This window comes from Cynocephalus volans, chromosome 10, assembly GCF_027409185.1.
Source record: "Cynocephalus volans isolate mCynVol1 chromosome 10, mCynVol1.pri, whole genome shotgun sequence".
Taxonomy (NCBI): domain Eukaryota; kingdom Metazoa; phylum Chordata; class Mammalia; order Dermoptera; family Cynocephalidae; genus Cynocephalus; species Cynocephalus volans.
The window spans coordinates 24,672,898-24,688,640 of NC_084469.1; the positions used below are offsets into that span (position 1 = coordinate 24,672,898).

Genomic DNA, 15,743 nt, shown 5'->3' on the forward strand with positions numbered 1-15,743 from the left:
CAGTCACTTAGAATGAAATATTGGTTGCTTAGTTTTGGAGAACCACTCAGAGTTCTGAGATTTTTCAGAATAGAATATAGTTAGTTATTTGTAGCACAAGCACTCAAGAAACCAGGAAAGTTCTGTCTTCAATAAAAACTAGCAAGCTTTTGGTCATTAAAATTTTATATACAATGTTTCCATTTTAAATATAATGTTTCTCCTTAAATCTTTCAAGTCATCTCTTACAGACCATTAAAACCTTTGATCTATGTAAACACTTCCTTGAGCTTCTTACCTTTAGTGAATAAGCATGATGTTTGCTGGAATATTACATTGGTTCTCTGAGATATGTCTTCCTTTCATGTGTTTTTCAAGTTCCTTTTATGTATTTTTTCAAACCTAATAACTTTAAAGCTAATTTACCCAGTAGCAATCAGGAGTTTGAGGACTTCCTATTATTCTTTTGAATTTTAAGGTTAGGGTAAATAAGATAATGTTTTCATGGTTGGCCACATTTTTGCTCCTTTTTCACCACCTTCTTTCCTGACCTCTTGAAGGATGCGTATTGGGAAATATAGGGAAATACCAACTTTCTTAAATACAACAGGAGCTGATGACCTGGTCATACTCTTGTCTGATTTCTTCAAACACTACAGGCAGTTTGTTTCCTTCTGTTCTTTGTACAACAGAAGGACAGATTACTGGCAGCGGCTGGAGTGTTTTGTTTTGTTTTGTTTTTTAAAGAAATTCTCTGCCAGGGGGAAAAATAATTCACGTTTACTGCATACAATTTTTCTCAATGAGGTCAGTGGAAGCTGAGTAGCTAAACAGTGGCAATCCTTGCTTAATCAGCAAGAAGATATGCAAACTAATAAAAGAAATATGGGAGAGAAGAAAATGCTGGAACCAAAAAGACCTAGAGAAAAGGTTTAAAAACCAGGATCCAGAAGAGAAAGTTTATTTTATGAATACAGCAAAGGACAAGGCACAGGGGAATAAAAGGTAGAATGAACTTCATACCACATACCAATGGTGCTCTTTTAAGATTAACATTAACCAGATTCAGAGATAACTGTGAAGACCATCTAGTTCAACTCCTTTTATTTTTTAACTGTTTTAAGAAAACAGGACCAGAAAAAGCAAGTGACTTGCTTTCAAGTAGTACTAAAAGCTGAGTTTGCTCCCTGACTCCTGGTCCTACACTCTTTTCACTAATATAAAACCAAAGGGCACCTACTTCATGCACTGAAACATACATATATCACACAAGTATTCTATATGGTGTTGGTGGCGGGGGACACAATGAATCAGATGAGGGTGACCTGTAATTGTTGTTATTACATAATTATGATAAAAAAGTAAAGTAGCAAAATACTTGGGCACCTATAATTAAAACACTGTGGTACTGGTATGTGATTAAACAAACATGGAACAAAATAGAAATTCCAGAAATACACTCAAATACCAAATCAGTGGGAACATGTGTTGGGACAATTGGATAGACATTTGGAAAAAGATAAAATTGGATCCATATTTCACACTACATTAGAATAAATACCAAGTAGACCAGAGATCTAAATATAATCTATAAATTATACAAGTAATAGGGGAAAATATGGTTGAATTTTTTTATAAACTCAAAGTGGGAAAACACTCCCTAGTGGAAATTCAAAATCCAGAAGCAATAAAGTGAAAAGGGAAATCCAATTATATGAAACTTATTAATGTCAAACAAACAAAACAACAATGACAAAAAAAAAACCCCATCATAATAAACTCAAAAGACAAATGGCAAACTGGAGAAAAAATATTGCAACTTAAATCAGGACAAAGTACTAATATCTCTAAAATTAAAGAAGCTCCTAAATACAGAAGGGGGGAAAACACTCACACCACAACAGAAAATGTATAAAACATATAAAAGATAGACACAGAAGAAAAAATTTAAGTGGCCCTTTAAAAACATACGTAAAGATATACAACCTCCTTCGTAATTAGAGTGATGCATTTAAACTATACCAAGATGCTACTTACCAATCAGATTGATATAAATCCAAAAGTCCAACAACAGAGTCTACAGTGAGGCTACACAGAATTAGACACCCTGATACACTGCTGATAGGACTGCAAAATGGTATAGTTTATGGAGAGAAATTTAGTAATATCTGGAAAAATTCCAAATGCATTTACCCTTTTACCCAAAAAGCCTACTTTTAGGAATCTTTTACAAAGACTCACTGGGAAAAATATGAAATTATAGGGTATTCACTGTGGCATTATTTACAATAGCAAAAGTCTGGAAAAAATCAGATGCCCTAGTGGGGATTGGTTGAGTACATTTCTAAATGAAGTTCTATGCATCATGAAATGAATGAGACAAAGGTACCTAAATACTAATATGGAGTGATCTTCAAGATATATTATTAAGAAGAAAAGAAAAAGAAATATGACATTATAGTACTCAACTTTTAATACAAGAAAGGGGAGGATAAGAACATATAGTACATACACACACATACATATTTTTGTATGTTTGCAAAAAGAAAAAAATGTTCAGAAACAACCAAGAATAGTCACCAATAGCAGGAAGAAGGAAATAGGATGAAGAGGACAGGGAAGCAAGATTTCTCTGAATATACCTTGTTACATAATTTTGACTTAAGTAATCCCTAAAAACTGAAAACTAACTGAAACAAATGAACCTAACTTTATGTCATAAAGTTAGGTGATATAAAAATACAGAGAAAAGAATTATTTCACATTGCATTAGAACACAGAATTGACTATACACCCTTAGTGAAATATATTCTAAGAACAATAGAGCTGCAAAGAAATCTTAAACTTTAGTCAGGAGTCTGTAATCTAATTGTAGCAATACTGGTATTATTTTAAAACTCCATATATATATATATATAGTGGGATGATGCAAACATGCAATTATGTTAATACTGTTAGGAACCATTTATAGGAAATATGGGGGATAGAAGATCAAATTGAATCTTCCCAAGGAAGCAAGCAGAAAAATCCAGAATGAGGGATATTCTAGAAAACAACTAAGTTTTGGCAACAAGTGTGGGGAAAAAAGGGGTGGGGAGGTGGGTGAAGGGACTGAGCCACTTGGATTTTGATCTGACAATCCTGTCTTATCAGTTCTTCCATGCTTTTAAAATACTTTATTGAGTACTCTTAGTTTTCAGCAGGAAATTATCTAAATAGCCAACTATATATTACCAAAAATAGACAACATAGTACTTTGACTCTCAAACACAACAGATGTTATCAACTTAAGTTAAAAAATAAAGAAAAACTTGATTAACATGGGCTAGCCATTCCACAGAAGATGGTTTGTTATACCTTTCACAGTGGTGGGGTAATATATCCTGGGACACAAAAGAATATACAAATTAATTTACTGCTTAATCTAGAATATAATAGTTGCCTAAATAGCTGTAATTCCTGACCTTGACAGACTTATCGAAAACGTAATGTGTCTCAAAAATACCTAAAATAAATTGTAACAAACACTTAAGCCTACAAAAAATTGTTCTTTTTTTGGGGGGGGGGAGTAATAGTAATACATTATTATTTTATTTCCTGAGAATTTCAAAATGTGTAAGATAAGAACAGCTTGCTACAATTCAAATATATTGAAATAATCCCCCTTTTTCTTTTTGAGAATTTTATAATAATCTTTGAACAATATTAAACAACATGGTATTTCTCAAACCTGAAATGAGAAACACTGTCACCACTACTGGATTAAAATTTTCTATTATATGGAGCAGAATCTAATACTGATACAACTTAAATCCAAATTTATTTGAGTCCATTAATTAATGAAGTAACATGTCCTTTCTTTCAAACAAAAGTACTGGTAATGGAAATGGATAACTCTACTTCCACACTGACATAACATAAAATTAAAAGGAGAGATTTAAGTGTTCAGTAAATCAACCCTCAGTCACATCCCTTGAAGTGTAATGGTGTATATATTGATGTATACATGAGCTGAAATAGAACTCTAAATGTCAAAGCAATCATGCCCTACTTCAACAACAATATTGCTGAATGTATTATTTTTAACACTTTACTTTTAAGCACTATGATTGATGACTGCTTTCTGAAATCCATAGAAAGAATCTTATTAGGAGTCCAACTGAACCCTCAAAGTGGCAATAAAGCATCTGATCAATAATAAATCTCTAATGTTGCAGACTTAAAACGCAGATACTTTTCGAGGAATATTACTTTATATAAAAGGTGATTCCTAGATTATAGTTTCTTCTCTAAGAAAAGAAACTTCAAATTTTAATACAATAAATTCTATATGGGGTAGAAGTCAAATAATAGTAAATGTGATTTAGAGAAAACAAAGCATTTAATAACTAGGCCTAAAGGGATTTTCCTCACATGTAATGTACTAATAGTTGCTGGGTTTTAAATGGTAACAATTTGGAAAGGAAAATACTGTACCTTTAACTTGCTTTCTTTTCTAAGGTAAACTGGCCATTCTGGAAGTGACATCTGAGTTTTCACAGATTATTTATGCAATCAATCCACTGAAGAGTGGAGTGAAAACTGTCATAAATCTCATCTCATTTTATAAAACTCATGACCAAAGTTTTCTCTTCTATATTACTTCATGTAATTTTAAAACTATAAACTGCTTTCTCAGAAAGAAAAAAATATGAAATACCATAAAGAAATAACCTGAAATTGACACATTTAAAAAAAATATAAAATCAAATAAGTGGTCATTCATATAGTACCGAAAATATCTCTGAAGAAAATAGCCATATCTACTTACCATCTGAAGGAAGTCTCACAAAGAAAAAAAATCTTTAACCCAATATATAAAATAAAACATGTTTATTTTACCACAGGATCTGATAATTAAAAGCATAAGATGATCATTTTAAAATGTAGCCTAGCTTATATGTATCCTTGACCAAATGATCCTTTCTATCAGAAAGATAAAAACAAAATAATATTTAAGTACTTCTGTACCTCCTAAATGGAGGTACATTTAAATGGTTGATAAATTTGAAAAGCTGATTAAACATAATAATTACCATGTTGCGGGAGGGCATAAAAATCAAACAGATTGCCTTTTTAAAGTGGCATGACAACTGTACCATTTTAGAAAAGAATATAAAAAGGCAGGTGTTAAAAATAGTTAAATATCTTAGAAAACCATCCATGAAGAAGATCAAATTCATTTTCAACATGTAAAAAAATGGAGTTAGAGGTATTAAAAAGAGCCATACATTCTTAATGAGGCAAACGTTAAAATGTGTAACTCAAGCTCAAATACATAGAAAGAAGTAAGGACCAGCTCTAATGTGCATGAGGTATTCTATCCTAAGGCAAATATGAGATACATAGGTACGCTCAATGCTATAATTTTTTTTTTTAATCTGTCCATTTTGTTGCGTGTGCACCTCTTGCAATAAATTTGAGTCAGCACCAATGACAGCTCTGCAGTCCTCCTATGTGGTGCTGATCAGGTGGTTGCAGAGCTTCAGCTCACAGCGACACAATGCAGCTGAGCAGGCAAGCACAGCCCACAGCCAGAAACGGTTCTGACTCTCCACAAGACGACCTTTAAGCTTTAAGTTTCCCGGAGAAAATGAGATGCTGATGTTGAAGACAACACTTTGGTAAGCTGTTATTTAAATCAGTAAAAGACTGACTTTGGATTTTTTTTTTCCTTTTTCTATTTTTTTAAGAAAAAGTCAACGTTAGGATTGAAAATATATTCGATAGTAAGTGCATGCACCAGAAATTTGCTGCAGTGTCGGTAGAGGGATTTCTTTTTAATATTCATTCATTTTGTAAATGTACACATTGTTTTCCTTTAGAATTGGCACTGAAATATACAGAAAAAAATCACTTTATAAAATATGAGGTTTAAAAGTATGTTGTTGGTCTGTATTTTTTAAGTGCCTTAAAATGTTTTATTTTATATGTTATATTTATCCTAAAAAGACACAGATGAAATTTCAAAGAATTGCTTTAATATCTAAATAAAATCTCACCCTACACACACATTGACAATTACATTACTGCAGAGATTAAAAAAAAGAAAAGAAAAACAGAGACACGACAGCCATTTTTTTTCCCATCTGAGTAAAAAAGCATATTATCAAAAATAGTAATAGCTTAGGACTGGAATTCTCTATTTGCAGAAAATGCCATTTTTTCATATTAAGGCTCCAGGAAGATGAATAAGAAAGAATATGGTAAACAAGAGAGAAAATAAAGGAGAAAATGCAGGAGAGAGTAGGGGGAGAAAGTCTCTCTCTACCACATAGCCCCAATTGAAGGATTAAGCATTTGGACTATAAATGAAGGGGAGCTTTGTTAGTTTAATCACTGGAACAATTATAAAAGGACTCAACAACAACGAGGTTTATTGAAAATTTTGCCTAATGCTAACTGACCCATGCAGATGCCTAAATTCTATTTGCATATTAAAAGAAGGGTGTATCTGTTTGTTTCCAGGCTTTGATGGAATATCAGATATTGAAAATGTCTCCCTGCCTGTTCATCCTTCTGTTTCTTACACCTGGTATTTTATGCATTTGTCCTCTCCAATGCATATGCACAGAGAGGCACAGGCATGTGGACTGTTCAGGCAGAAATTTGACTACATTACCATCTGGACTGCAAGAGAATATCATACATTTAAACCTGTCTTATAACCACTTTACTGATCTGCATAACCAGTTAACCCAGTATACCAATCTGAGGACCCTGGACATTTCAAACAACAGGTTTGAAAGCCTGCCTGCTCAGTTACCTCGGTCTCTCTGGAACATGTCTGCTGCTAACAACAACATTAAACTTCTTGACAAATCTGATACTGCTTATCAGTGGAATCTTAAATATCTGGATGTTTCTAAGAATATGCTGGAAAAAGTTGTCCTCATTAAAAATACACTAAGAAGTCTTGAGGTTCTCAATCTCAGTAGTAACAAACTTTGGACAGTTCCAACCAACATGCCCTCCAAACTACATATTGTGGACCTGTCTAATAATTCCTTGACACAAATCCTTCCAGGAACATTAATAAACCTGACAAATGTCACACATCTTTACCTACACAACAATAAGTTCACATTCATTCCAGATCACTCTTTTGACCAACTCTTTCAGTTGCAAGAGATAACCCTTTACAATAACAGGTGGTCATGTGACCACAAACAAAACATTACTTACTTATTGAAGTGGATGATGGAAACAAAGGCTCATGTAATAGGGACTCCCTGTTCTAACCAGATATCATCTTTGAAAGAACATAACATATATCCCACACCTTCTGGATTCACCTCAAGCTTATTCACTGTAAGTGGGACGCAGTCAGTGGACACCATTAACTCTCTGAGTATGGTAACTCAACCCAAAGTGACTAAAACACCCAAACAATATCGAACAAAGGAAACAACGTTTGGTGCTACTCTAAGCAAAGACACCGCCTTTACTAGTACTGATAAGGCATTTGTGCCCTATCCAGAAGATACAGCCACAGAAATGATCAATTCACATGAAGCAGCAGCTGCAACTCTAACTATTCATCTCCAAGATGGAATGGTTACAAACACAAGCCTCACTAGCTCAACAAAATCATCCCCAACACCCATGACCCTAAGTATCACTAGTGGCATGCCAAATAATTTCTCTGAAATGCCTCAACAAAGCACAACCCTTAACTTACGGAGGGAAGAAACTACCACAAATGTAAAGACTCACTTATCTTCTGTGGCAAGTGCTTGGAAAATAAATGCTTCATTTCTCTTAATGCTCAATGCTGTGGTCATGCTGGCTGTCTGAGGGTCCGCATTTTCTGAAACTAACGAAAGCACTCCTCTCTGATGTACAGTTGGGAAAATATGCCCCTATCTAACCAGTGACTCAAACTATATTAAGTATTCAAGAAAGCCAGTCCTACATTTCTGACTGATGTAAAAAGTAACTTGTCTTAAAATAAGAGTGCACAATGTCTTGGTACTGCTGCTATTTTACTGTCTTAAGTAAAACTAATGAGTTTCCTTTTTTTTAACATAAAATATTTTCTTTTTAAGGCTTTGATTTATTGCACAAAATCTAAAGCATCTAAACTTTAATATGTATTTTATGTATGTTTACACTGTCAAACATCTGGGGAAAAAAATAAAAGGTCTATGCTCATAATTGTGTCATTTGGCTTTCTATTCATACCAACTTAATCTATCTAGTAGATTCAAAATGATCTAACCATTTTTGTTCTAGGGTACCTTAGTAAGGCCTTTAAGGTGAGTGAAATGTTGGCAGTATTCAAGGATTTTGCCAATAATGTAAAACTGTAGCTGCTACACCATGAATGGTTATGCCACATCATTATTTTACACACAAGCCATAATTGTTTTAAATCTAAATGATGTCCTGCTTCTGAGGAACTCTTGGCTACTTTACAGATTATATAATGGACAAAAGCTCTTCAAAAAACTAGAAGACACTGGGCTTTGCCTTTTAATAGGAAAGTCTAATGGCTTTGTTTTTTGCATTTAAGTACTAAAAACATACATAATGAAAAGTTTTAAAGACATGTAAAGAAGTTTTGGGGCATATTTAACAGACCATTTATTAATGAAAAATTTAAATATTTACAAAACTAAAATCCTACTTCATGCAGGAGAGGGAAATTTATCTTTTGCACATTAGAAATTAGAATCCAACTTACCTAAATTAAAAATAAGTTAGCTTAAGGATAAAATCATGGAGTCTAACAAATGGGCAGTACTGAGAAAGGGAGGAGGAAAGAGACAAAGAAGGGAAAAAGGGAGGGGATTCATGTGGTGCTACAACCAGGTGATAAGTCCAATAAAGCAGACCAAGAACTAGGGTTGGGCATGGGACAGATCTTGACACACCAAATCAAACTGCACTAGGACTCCAGCTAGAAGAAAATTTTTGAGAATTTTCTAAAAATATAAAAGTCATTTTATGAATTAGTGAAAAACATAAGTAATAGCCAAGAGTCAGCAAAACAAGCTCTGAAACAAGGCTAGATTAAAATGCAAGATAGCATAATTGAGATGGGTGAGCCACACATGAGGTATTTAATTTGTGAGACATAAGGAAGAATCTAATTTCAAGCATTCCTAGAGTTGGGAAAACACTACAGGAAGAAATTTTTATGCTACTTCCTAAGAAAATTTTAAAAATTCAAATAGCCTTCTTTCCTAGTTTAGGAACATTTCTTTTCAGAGAGAGTAACAATACTCTAATGCGCTCTTTTTTTTCTCTTTTTAAGGACCAGGCTTATGGAAAAATTATCACTAAGCTTCAATAAAACAATTCCTCTCTTATGCTGTCTAGTACAGTGGCTTTTGAACATTTTTCTATCCTGGCAAACCTAACTGGCTGACTATGTCAGGGAATCTCACTTTGAAGAAAAGTGGTTATTTGAAAAGTTCCCTAAATGATTTTAAAACACATTATGTCTCCAAGTGGGCAAGTTGTCCCCACTTCCTCCCAAACACTGATCTAGTACCTTCACCATCCATGATAGACGCTAATACCTTAGATAGTCCCTACTTGACCACACACTTGTGTCTTGTATAAAGATGCATATATACTGAATTCCACAGAAAGTAGGTTTCTTAGAGGTAACTGTCCAAGGGTGCCAAGAATTCAATGCTGTCTTAGAATTCCATGGGAAACAGTGACAAGAAAGTGAAATTACAGACTACAGCATTAGAAGGACCTGTAGGTTATGTCAATCCTGATATGTCTGCAAAATGCAGAGGAGAAACTCAGTAAATTTATGAGTACAGTATATGTCAGCTACTCAAACTCCAAGTCCTTATTAGAAAGAAGTATTATCTGGCCTTAAAGTAATTAGATAATACTTCCTTCTAAGAAAATTATCTCATCATTATAAATGGAAGAGGACTTATTATTTGCCACTAAGACAAGTACTACTGTTTTACCGGATTCCATGAACATTTTTAAATGCATTAGTCCTCAATCTCCCTCTCTCAAGCTTATCAAATTACATATAAATGTATGTTGTATGTATATATACACATACATACATAAAGGTACCTCAAAAAGTTTATGGAAAGATTTGGATTATTCCATCTTTCCATGAACTTTTTGAAGTACCCTAATATATATTTATATCCATCTCCATCCATCCATCCCTAAAGGCTTGGTTCTATTTTACAAGTAACTTGCCTCTGCCACTTCTCAGCTGTACAACCCTAGACAAGTTACTTTACTGCTCTAAGTCACAGTTTCTTAATCTATAAAATGGAATAGCAAAACGTTAAAATGTTTTTTTCTGAAGATTAAATGAGATAACTCACATAAAGTCTTCACAGTGTCTTGGCCCACCTACATTTCTAAATGTAGTAATGTGGCTGTTGTTGGTAGGATTATTATTATATCTGTATGTCCAAGTCTGATGTTATGAGAAATTCCTATACGTGGAACACTCAAGCTCCACATCCCAAGAGCAAGGGAATGAAAGAATGTGTTTGCTTCGGTCCCTGTTCTTCCACCCTCTAGAATTCAGGTTTAGATATTAGTGGAATAGGGACCCAGAAGAATGTCAGAGAAACATTTACTTATCACAGTAGAATAAGACGTCTTCTATGTCTAACTTAAAAGATCATAAATATGTACTATTCACCAGAAAAGAGGACCTTGAATGTTATAACCACAAAGAAATGATAAATGTTTAGGTGATAGATACATTAACATTTCTGATTGGATCATTATACAATATATGCATATATTGAAACAACAAACTATACCTCATAAAATGTATAATTACAAAAAAAAATTTTAAAAACCTCAAATATATGCCTATTCAATAATCTTCCATAACAATGCTATGAAGCAATAGCAAATTCCTTTAACTGACACCAAAAAAGGACAAACAAGAATTAATCTAAAATCTCTTATAAGATTATTCCTTATAAAATATATTTTAAGAACTAGATAAGAAATGATACCATGTCTTGCAAACCACTAGCCAATATCATGCTGGTGAAAAGTAAGTTATATTGCTATTAAGATCATAATAAAAACAAGGATGCCCATTATTGTCAATCCTTTTCACATTAGGAAATTCCAGGACAAACAACTGTAATAACAAATAAAATTTTAGGAAAATAAGAAACTAAATGATAATTCTTAACAGGTGAAATAATCATCCATCCAAAGGATTCCTCAGGAACACCTTCAGAAGCATAGCTTAAATAACTAACAACATTAATATGGAAATATTAATGGTTTCTTCATATGCTGGCAAAAAGTAATCAGAAAATTATGGGGGAAAAAATATACAATACCAAGAAATAACACATAAAATAATGCAGGACCAAATGGGGAAAAGCTGAAAACATTAGTGAGAGCTATAAACCAAGACTCAATGGAGATAAAGTCTCTCCATTCATTCATTCTTCTACTCAACAAAACAGTCAGCACCTGGAACCCAAGGCTAAATACAGGAGACATACCTTGACTGGATATAGTAAAGCTGCAATTATTGCCAGTATAATTTGTGGATTAAGCCAATTCTGATAAACATTACAGTGAGAATCTTTTTGGATCATGTCATAAAATACTTAAGTTCATTTGGAAAAATAATCAGACAATATAAAAGGGAATAAATAGAGGTATCTTAGCCTTTCTGAGAGAAAAACATATATCAGTCATAATAATTATGACAGAATGGTAGTGGCATAAAACTAAAAAGGTGAATAACCGCAATATAGAAATGATGGCACGATTAGAGTACAGTATACATAACAACTCGACATATGACAAAGCCTTACTTATTAGCTGTATAACTTCAGCAGATTAGCTCTCTGTGCCTCTCATTTCCTCACAGGGTTGTTGTGAGAAAAAAGTGAGATAATATATATAAAGTGTTTAGAACAGAATATAAACATACATGCTATAGAACCATGTATAAAAACAACAAAAAGAAATCTACTAAAATGTTAACACTGTATATATCAAAGCATGTTTTACTACCTGCCTTATCCTTGAAAAATGCAAGAGATCTAAGAAAAGAACTACTGAAATATCTGTCTGAGGGATCTAGGTTGAGTAGGAAAACAGAAGTGGGATGAACTTCTGCAAGATGAACTGTGAATAGGAAGGGATGGTCAAGAAACTAGAGGATATCATTACTGTAAAGATCAGAGAAGCAAAATCAGAATTCTTGGAAGCACACTTACGTTATATTAGCTTACTTTAGCTCTGCATAGTCAACTGCAGTCAGGATCATTCCCCCAACAAACCTAATCAGACAAGATCTTTTCTCTCCTTTAAAAAAAAAAAAAAACACAACAACAACAAACAAATCCTTCAATAATTTCCCACGCCTCAGAATAAAAGCTAAACTCTTAAATATGGCTTCCCTTTAAAATATCATTTAAATTTTTCTAGCTCCCTCATATTTTAGATTTCAAACACACACATGTCATTCTGTCTCTCAATTCATCACGTTCTCTCTTGTCACCAGGCTTTCAGAGATGCTGCATGTCCTCTTTGCTACATTCTGCTGCCTCTTCTTGCCCTGGCAAACCCTACTTATCCTTTTGATTTCAGCTTAGATATCACTTCCTCCTACAAGTTTGTTTTTTGACCATCTTTATCTGAATTTATGAATAAAAGAATTAATTAACATAGACCAAAGATGTGACCAGTGGGTTAACAATGACCTACTTAAAACAGACCAAGTCAAACTTCTAAGTCTTATTCTAGAGTCTAAGTTTCTTCCATTTAGGTCAAAGTTATAGCTTCAAAGTTCTGAAAAAAGAGAAAACAAAGAAAAGTTAAGAATGAAGGAGGATTCGGCTAGGCTACAACTTATATAAGAAGCTAGTTCTGAGCAGCGTGGAGTTACCTTTGGAACAATTCCAAAGAAAGGTTAATTCTTATTCCTGTGAACAATTCAGTACAGTAAATTGCTCAAGAGCAGCCAGTCAGAGAAGGAGAAACAAATGTCACCTCAATGTGTTAATAATGTGTTAAGCAAATTAGTTTGTTTCACACTTTGAAAACAGTGGTGCAAAGTGAGGTTTTTAAGAAGCTCAACTTTCAAGAAATACCATTTTGGTTCAACAGTCCCAAGTCTGTTAAATGTATTCAAGATTCTGGTGAGGCATGTGCTCAACACACTCATTTATCCTCATCTAGAAACCCTGGCCTGAGATTTCTGAATTTATTGGAAATTATTGATGTGATCAAAGCACAGAAATTAAGCATACGCACACGCGCGCACACACACACACACACAAAACAGCACAACTGTTTGGTTCTTATCCGATCGAAATAATTACACAGGTATTTAAAGCACACTGTGGTTTAACAGAAAAAGTACAACAAAGTTTTGTCACCTACAATCTGTGATGTTATCTTGGGCAAGTATATCCTCTGGTAAAAAATGTAGTTAATAACAAGCATCCCGTAAGGGTGTTTTAAGGAATGGATTACATCATGTATATTAAAGCACTCTGTGCGTGCTACATAAACATTTTAATGATTAGTACTGTCCCTTATAGATTCTTGGGTAGTAAACATGATTAGAAATGGAAATAACTGAACCCATAATGGTACATAATTCTGCATGTATCTGTCCTCTTCAGTTATGCTTCAAATAACTAGTTTACAAGGTTATTTATTCCATGGGAAATATGATTTAGCAGTGAAGAGTTAGAGAGTTAGATATCTGAATATTTCACATGGATATCACATGACCAAAGATCAATAAATCTCATGAAATACTCATACCAGGAAATACAGTTTTTCACTTTGTGTTATTTTGTTGCCCATAGCCACAGTTCAAACAAACTGAACATTTCTGGAATGCTCAGGGAGTTCAAATGCTTGTCAAATGCTTACCTCAACAGAAAATAAACTAAGATTTAATGGCTTTTCATCAAGAAAGAAAAAAACAAAACATCATTAAGGGAAAACAAGGATGCCATATACCGCAATAACCACTAGAAAAGCCCTCATTTGCCAACCAAAGCCTCAGTGACCACTATCCCATCTGAGTAACTGGCACATAGCCACATCCATTTAGCAGTTCTATTACTTAGACGTTAAATACTCAGCTGTATTTTCTCATACTAATGACAATCAAAGAAAGCAAAAACCTATTTAAAAATAATTTCATCTATTTATAGGGTCTAATATTTCCTCATGGTATGATTTTTCTACAACGATCACATAAAATCTTTCTTGCTTTAACAAAATATACTTGGATGAAGTATTATCTTCCCTGACTTTAAATTCTACAAAAAAGCTGGAGGTCATTAAATATGAACTTAGAGACACACTGAGAAAGCCAAAAATTCTCTTTAAAACATATTAAAATTAATCAAAGAATCAAGGAGTCATCTAAAACTAGTAAAACACCTTCATATATTAACTATAAGTTGACTATAAACTGATTTTAACTTTAAACATAAATGTCACACATGATACACCTAAATTTCTGTACATTTCTTCAAAACAGTCACATTTGAGTCATCATACTTTTATTCCAAAGACACCATCATTACTGAAAACATCTTTGGGGCCCCTCCTTTCAAACACTATTAAGAGCCAGTTTATAAATTGCACAAGAAAAACCTCATTTTAAACAAAAAACAGTATTACTACACTCGATATTTTGTCGTTTATCAAAATCTCAAATATGAAGATTTTCCTACCACATTCAAAAGAAGGTGCTTCAGCCTTTGACAGCACTTCCAAAAAACCATTTACCTAAAATGCTGTGCTCAAAGTATATTTGAAGTATATTATTTCCAGTGGTGGTAATTCTTCTGAAGAAAATAACATTCATTTGGATATATCTATTATTAGATTCTTGTTTTAGAATTTTTCCATATTGTTTAATGTAATCAAATCTTGTAAGTATATCTCAGGATTATTTCCTTTCAAGGTTAACACACTTACACTAATCAACTGTTTTTATACAGCAATAGATGTACTGCAGCCACTAACCGTCTTTTCTGCATGTGTCAAGTTATAACCACCAGATTGTTCAGTGTTATCAATCACTAAGTCATCTTTGTTGAGTAAAGCAAAACCTTGTTTCAAAGCCACTCTATCTCTATAAACCACGTACCATAGGAAACGACACCATTTAAGAAATCTTTTGGTGCAATTCAGAGTCCCAATTCTAATCACTAGTATGAAATTGTCTTCCTTCAAACTTCAGTCATGTGTGTCCACAATTAAAACTGGTAGTTTTAATACTGTCATTGGATAATTACATATCCACAATAATGAAAACCTGGGTTCATTTATTAAGTGGTCTATAAATGCCACATACTCTGCTAGATTCTCTCTGTATCCAGAGAAAGACATCTAAGACTTAGGAGCTAAAAGTCCAAGTGTGGACAGAATAATTATATTTCAACATGGCCATTGTTAACTAGAAACAGAATTTGCTATGGTTTAATAGAAGGATTTATCAAAATTTGTCTAGGAAGACAAACAATACCAAGCGTTGGGTGAGAATGTGCAGAAATTAGGACGCTTATATACTGCTGGTGGGAATGTAAAATGATGTCGCCGCTTTGGAAAACAGCTTTGTAGTTCCTCAAAGGTAAAACATCGAGTTACCATATGACCCAGCAAATCTATTCCTAGATATTTACCTAAAAAAACTCAAAATATAAGTCCACACAAAAACTTATACACGAAGGTTTTTTTTAATTAAAAAAATTTTTTTAATTTAATTTTTT

The 15,743-nt window shown here is 33.4% G+C and overlaps 2 protein-coding genes across 7 annotated transcripts in view; one reads left to right on the forward strand and one right to left on the reverse strand.

Annotated features, from left to right (window-relative positions):
* Window positions 1–15,743, reverse strand: part of NF1 (neurofibromin 1) — a 228,507-nt gene that overhangs the window by 60,218 nt on the left and 152,546 nt on the right. The window lies entirely within an intron of this gene.
* On the forward strand, window positions 6,493–7,815 carry OMG (oligodendrocyte myelin glycoprotein). Its single transcript, XM_063108949.1, has one exon. The coding sequence runs from the start codon at window positions 6,493–6,495 to the stop codon at window positions 7,813–7,815; it is 1,323 nt and encodes a 440-aa protein (XP_062965019.1).

Bases quoted from the DNA above. Each gene is read 5' to 3' on its own strand.
- OMG (XM_063108949.1), top strand. From the start codon at position 6,493: ATGGAATATCAGATATTGAAAATGTCTCCCTGCCTGTTCATCCTTCTG.